General features: G+C 47.7%; 1 protein-coding gene across 1 annotated transcript; it reads right to left on the bottom strand.

Moving 5' to 3' along the window:
• Positions 1 to 3,643: 3,643 nt before the first annotated feature.
• On the bottom strand, positions 3,644 to 5,074 carry LOC119414744 (activated CDC42 kinase 1-like). Its single transcript, XM_037681857.1, has 4 exons — positions 5,003 to 5,074; positions 4,242 to 4,508; positions 3,983 to 4,135; positions 3,644 to 3,821 (listed from the first exon to the last, which is right to left on the bottom strand). The coding sequence occupies exons 1-4, from the start codon at positions 5,072 to 5,074 to the stop codon at positions 3,654 to 3,656; spliced, it is 660 nt and encodes a 219-aa protein (XP_037537785.1). The 3' UTR covers positions 3,644 to 3,653.
• Positions 5,075 to 6,226: the final 1,152 nt, after the last annotated feature.

The following is a 6,226-nucleotide window of genomic DNA, read 5'->3' as shown; positions in this document are numbered from 1 at the left end:
GGGGGGCACAAAGATAATCCACCTCTTCTGGCACACAGGATCTATGCCCAGGCGAGCGAACCCTCTCTGAAAGCGTCTCATGTGAAGTAGGCCCAGTGGAACCACAATGTGGGCCACTGACATTGTCCCAGGAGTTGCATGACAGGCAGAACTGTCACTCGTTTGACAGTTCTGTCGTTTGACAGTTCTGTCGTTTGACACGATAGAACTGGGTTTGACACGGCGGAGCTGAGCTGACAGAGCTTTGGCTCTCAGCTGTGATAAACTGTTCTCATTGTAGTTGAGTTAGCTCCACTTCCAGATAAACAATCATCTGGGACGAACAAATGGAAGTTTTCCCAGCTTATAAAACCCCAGGTTTAGCAGGTGTAACACTAGCGTTTTGGTCTGTGCGATAGCTTTCTAACTGGACCGAGCTAATAAGAGCAGATCGACCAGATAAAAAGATTTCTCATTCCTGCCATGTGTAACGACTGCAGAGCCGTCTCCACACATTTTGAGAACGTGCGTGGGGTATTTCAAAATGATGGAAATGTGAAAATTTGAGCCTTTCGGATCTATGGAGGTGAAAACCAGTTGTTCTGGTGAAGTTCTCCTGCAGCTGTTTGTCAGCATGTGGAATTGTCTCCCCATGATCGAATTGCTGAACATGAACAGGTCGAGAATAGATCTCATCCCTCTGTTTTTTTTTTTTATCAGAACCAGGAAGTAGTGGAAGGAAGAAAAAAAACGTATTTTCCTCTCCGTTGGGAACTCTGGAAATCAGAAATTCCTGAACTTCTGACTGGAGAGACGAGCTCTGTTCTGGAGAAGAAAGAACCGTCTCTATAATCCCTCTGAACGGTGGGGGTTGAGCTGCAAACTGCAGCGTGTAACCCCGTCTGATCAGATGGTCCGTCCATCTGTCCAGGGAACACATTCACTGCCACTTTGAGTAGCGCTCGGAGACCGGGCACGTATTTATGTTGTGTCATGTTTCTCATGAACGTCAACCAGACTAAAAATCCTTACTGCCATCACTCGCTCCGGAGATTCTCCGGGGGAGCCCAAGTGGGGCCCCGACAGAAAAAAGGGCTGTATGTGTGCCTCTGTGCTGGGCCCAGGCTGCGGTCTCACATAGAGCTGAGGTGAGCCGGCGCGCACCAAGAGGAGGCGTGAGCGCTTTCTGAGTGAGACGCTGTTTTGGTGGAGGCTGTAGCTGTCGTGGAGAAACACGTTTACTCCTGCTGCGCTGTGAGTGGGCAGAAAACAGCAGAGATTAAAAATGGGCTCTGGCTGAAAACGAGGGATTTTAACAGACTTGGTCTGCTGAAAAAACATCATTTAGCTGACGTGGCAGACGAGTGTTTTGTGATATTTACTGAACTGCAGTGACATTTAAAACGCTGTTTAGAGGTTACTGACTCGTTCTGTGTGGGGAAAGTGTGAAGAGAGGCAGCTGAGAGATCTCAGATTGGAGGGCCCGACCCAGAGGTCTCAGATGAAAAACTTTACTTTCAGAGTATCCTGATACATGCTCAATAATCCAGGTAGAAAAATCCAAAAAAGTTCAATCTGATCCTCTGGACATTCAAAAAACAAGAAAACAAAAAACAAAGCAAAAAAATGTAGAAACGTTTCGTCTCTCATCCAAGAGACTTCCTCAGTCTGAGGTGCTGTATTCAGGGGTGGAGGCCTCCGGGTTCAACTGTCCCCCTCTTACAATGCTGTGATTGCTAGTATCACTCAACCCCCTGTGAATAGTAAACAGCCATCAGTGTGCTAATGATCCATTGTTAGGCTGATGGTCCTTCTTGACCATGTGAGCAGCTGGTTTTGGTTGTCAGCAGCAAACTGGTTGATCCACTCTGAGAAGGTGCTATTTAGAGACTGAGCTGAATACAGCACCTCAGACTGAGGAAATCTCTTGGATGAGAGACGAAACGTTTCTACATGTTTTTGCTTAGTTTTTTGTTTTCTTGTTTTTTGAATGTCCAGAGGACCAGATTGAACTTTTTTGGATTTACTTTCAGAGGTGTTTCTGTTTTATATCAAAAACACACATCATCAAAAAACACATATCTTCCCCTCAAGGATCTGTTACCTGGTAGAGGGAGCCGGCGGAAGAGTGGAGCGTGAAGTCGCTGCTGCAGCTGTGGAGCGCCTCTGGTGCTGTTGCTGGCCAAGGCGGTCCCTCCAGCGGCCGGAGGGGCAGATGGACTGTGATGTCACCAGATGGTGTACAGTCTCTGAGACCTCCTCAGACCTCTGCGATTTCTCAAGGATGGTCCTGAAGTTGGCCCCGAACAGCGCCTCTGGGGTGATAGAGCCCTCCAGCAGGTCTTTCTGCAGCCTATCGGACAAGGATGGCGAGAGGCGGAGCCAAGTTCTTGATCATGGACATCCAGGTGGCAATGCGGGACAGGCAGGCCCTCCACCAGGTCTTTCTGCAACCTCTCGGACAAGGATGGTGAGAGGCGGAGCCAAGTGGTCCTCTGGATCATGGTCATCCAGGCGGCGATGTGGGACAGGCAGATCGCAGAGGTGGCACATGTTTAAGATGACATCAGCAGCTTTACAGAGAGAGCTCTTTGTCTCCTCCTACTGGAGGACTGCGGGCGTCGTCCCGCACATAGCGTCCCGCCACAGAAAAAACATCCAGCGGAGCTGCTGCCGACAACGCCTTTTTCGAGGGAATCATCCAATTTACCTCGAGAAAAAACACGTTAGAAAAGGCGGTGGCGTCGCCCAGCGAGTAGCGACCCTTCACGGAAAAACATTCAGTGGGGCTGCTGCTAACATCGCCTTTTTTGAGGAAATCATTTGATTACCGTGGGGAATAAACACGTTAGAAAAGGCGGTGGCGTCGTCCAGCGGGTAGCGGCCCACCACGGAAAAGCACTCCTCGGCGCTTACCTTGAACAAGGCTGCTCGTCTGCTTCTCCTCGGGGAGGAAGAGCTCACCAGGACAACAGGGGGTTGGTGTGGCGGATGCCCAGACATCCTTAGCAAAGGTTGTGCCGGTCAAAGCTGGACAACTTTTCCGTCTTGGTTCTTCTGACAGTGCTAGCTAGCTGGCTGAAGAAAAAATGGGAACCGATTACCCGGTCTCACCGTAATTCATACAGACCGGGGGTGAGGGCCACACACAGCAGGTGGGCGTTGACTTGTTCTCAGTGCTGCGCTGAACACCTAGGGATAAACCTACTAGCAACAGTCTTAAAGGGCAAAGCCTATACGAAATAGAACTGATTCTTCCCCCAACAGCTTACTCCAAAGTGGAACAAACCAGTTCGGTTGGTGTTAAGATGGATTATTGAGCATGGACTTTGTTGTTTTCAACCAGTTTGACACAACTGTCAACAAGGAAGAGGGCCGGCAATGGAGGAGGGGACGTACCAAAGAGACCATCTTAGCACCAACCAAACTGGTTTGTTCCACTTTGGAGTAAGCTGTTGGGGGAAGAATCAGTTTTGTGTTGTGCGTTTCCTTGACTGATGAAGTCTTCCGGATTGAAGGCGAAACGTTTCAGCACAACAAAAAAAAAAGAAACTGACCAGTTGACCTGTCTGAAAAATGTTGGATTGTATACCTGGATTATTGAGCATGGACTTAGATTAAGCTAATGTTAATGAATGTTAAGCAAATGAACATTTGGACCTGCTGCTGAAACTCTACCTGGCTGCTAGGTCCCTGTGGATAAACCTCCTCTGTTCCAGGTAAGCCATGCCACAGGCTACCTGCACGGCATACTGACATAGAGTGTAGATCAGAACTGGGCCCTGTGGATTAGAGCATCTCATACGGTCCAGTAGAGAACCCAGAGGAGCCAGTTCAGTCACCTGCAGGACACAAATAGATAGATAAAAAAATAATATGTGATTTGAAAGGGAAAGTCAAGGTATGCTAATGTTTTGGAAGCAGTATGTGGTCACTCCTCGAGCGTGCAGGTAGGTGCGTTCATGTGTCCCTCTCTGAGTGTATGCAGTTCTGTGTCAACTACCATTTTCATTGGCTGTGTGAGCACCACACCGTAGAGGCGTATGAGGTTCTGGTGGTCAAGGGAGTGCATGGCATTGACTTCACAGATGAAGTCCTCCAGAGCTTCTGGCTGGCTGAGCACATCTGTTTTCAAGCACTTCACAGCCACATTCAGCTGAAAGTAGAGAAACAAGTTAAATCTCCCTGACAGCTTCTTGTTTTCATCTCTCAGTGATTTCTTCAGACATCTGCATGAATGTGACGAGCACGTGTCTCCTCACCACCGTCCCTGCAGGTGTTATCCACTCTCCCCTCTTCACCACACCGAAGGAGCCATCGCCTAGCTTCTCAAACAATGTCAAGTCCTTCTTGGGAATGAGGCAGGTCAGGGCCTGCTGCTGCCCGTCCAGAGGAGAGACGCCCCCGGAGTGACTGGACAGGACTCCCTCGCCCAGACAAAATGGAGGTGTGAGGGACAGTTTACAAAATGAGGAGTTCGGCTGGCCCTGCTGAGGGAACTCTTCATCTGGACGCTTCCCACAAAACACCTGCAGACAAGCACAGCAACCATTACAAGTCTAAACCTACTGCAAAGGATCACAGAAGTAAAACAATCGTTGTTCACTTTCAGCAAAACAGTACAGGTCTTTATGAGTCCACTTGGTGTCTGACGGGTGTGTGGTATCAGAGGTAGACACAAGTTCAAGTCTTTTCACTCAGAAACCACATAACGCTCATTCAAGGATTTTTTATTGTCAGACCAACTCAACATTTGCATGTTTATGGTACGAAATTCAGACTCAGGTCCCAGATCAAGAAGCCTAACAATTAACAAATAAATAAATACAAAAGGGTACAAATATATACAATACGCACACATACATACACATGTGTGCATGTGCGTGTAAATAAAGTAAAAAACTGTAAGATGAGGTTGAATTAAGTGCAGCTCGAGTTCAACACAGATAGCTGCTCTGAATGCCCCTCGGGGCTGGAACAGACTGTGTGCATGATGAGTGGAGTCCTTCATGATACAAAGTGCCTTCTCCCTGCATCGTGATGTGTAGAGGTCCGAGGTGGTAGGAAAGCTGCTCCCCAGTCGCAGCCTCCCCATCTAGGGAAGCTAGATGATCGTGTTAAATCTTTATTTAAAGTAAATAAATAAATAAAAATATTGTCATTAAAAGTTGTACACTGCACCATGCAAAATAGAATGATTTTTTTTTTCATTTCTCCACAGCAGTGTAGGAGTACCTAATTTACATAAATTTAATAGACTTTGGTGTATAGGAATGTCAGTGGCTGTGTGTGCCTTTGCTGTTGTGGTCTCTTCATTAGTGACCTGAGTTCAGCAGTCGAACAGCTCGTGGAATGAAACTGTTGCAGAACAGTCTGCAACAGCAGTCACGTTCTGGTCTTCAGGCTGCGGTACCTTTTGCCAGAGGTCAACAGAGTAAACAATCCATATTGTTGGTGTGAGTTGTCTCTCTTGATTTTATTTGTTCTGGTCAGACAGCATATGAGACCAATGTCCTGGATGGATGGGAGGGGTGTCAATGATCATCTCTGTTGTTCTCAAAACCCTCCTCAAATCCTTCCAGTCGGGAAGCCGGGCAACTTCCGTCCCAAACTGAGATGCAGTTTGTCATGATGTTCTCAATGGTTCCTCTGTAGAATGTGAAGACATGAGGTGGGAGGTGTGATCTCTGCAGCATGGAGGAAGTGCAAACGCTGCTGGGCTTTCTTCACTAGGGACCCAGTGTTTCTTGACCAAGGCAGCTGACAGGTTATGTGCACCCCTAGGAACCTGGTGCTCTCCACCACCTCCACCTCTGTGTTATTTATGAGCAGCGGTGTGTGATGTAGTTTTGTTTTTCTCAAGTCAACAATGAGCTCTTTGTTTTGTTGACATTCAGAACCAGGTTATGTTCCTCACACCAGTCCACAAGATGTCACTTCTTCCCGGCATGCCTGATCCTGTTGTTGCTAATCAGGCTTATGACCGTGGTATCGTCCACATACTTGATGGTTGGTCTCAGACCTGGCAACGCAGTCATAGGTCATCAGTGTAAACAGAAGTGGATTCAGAACACAGCCCTGGGGGGATGCCCGTGCTCAAACTGATAACAGAGGAGTTGTTCTTCCCCACTCATACTCATAGTTGCCAATTCCACTTATTATGAGCAACTTTGGGCTTGTTTTTTCCTAAAGTCGCTTGCAAATCTTGTGAGTTGCGGGTTTTTTTGGTCGTGTTTTGAACGTGAAG

The sequence above is a fragment of the Nematolebias whitei genome, chromosome 1 (genome assembly GCF_014905685.2).
Source record: "Nematolebias whitei isolate Nwh7 chromosome 1, NemWhi1, whole genome shotgun sequence".
Classification (NCBI taxonomy): domain Eukaryota; kingdom Metazoa; phylum Chordata; class Actinopteri; order Cyprinodontiformes; family Rivulidae; genus Nematolebias; species Nematolebias whitei.
This window is presented reverse-complemented; position numbering and strand designations above follow the sequence as displayed.

Excerpts from the sequence above, each read along its gene's own strand:
- LOC119414744 (XM_037681857.1), bottom strand. The coding sequence starts at position 5,074 with ATGGGGAGGCTGCGACTGGGGAGCAGCTTTCCTACCACCTCGGACCTC. Across the intron at positions 4,509-5,002 it reads CATCACGATGCAGGGAGAAG|GTGTTTTGTGGGAAGCGTCC; the intron begins GCACTTTGTATC and ends GCTTGTCTGCAG. Across the intron at positions 4,136-4,241 it reads TAACACCTGCAGGGACGGTG|CTGAATGTGGCTGTGAAGTG; the intron begins GTGAGGAGACAC and ends CTCTACTTTCAG.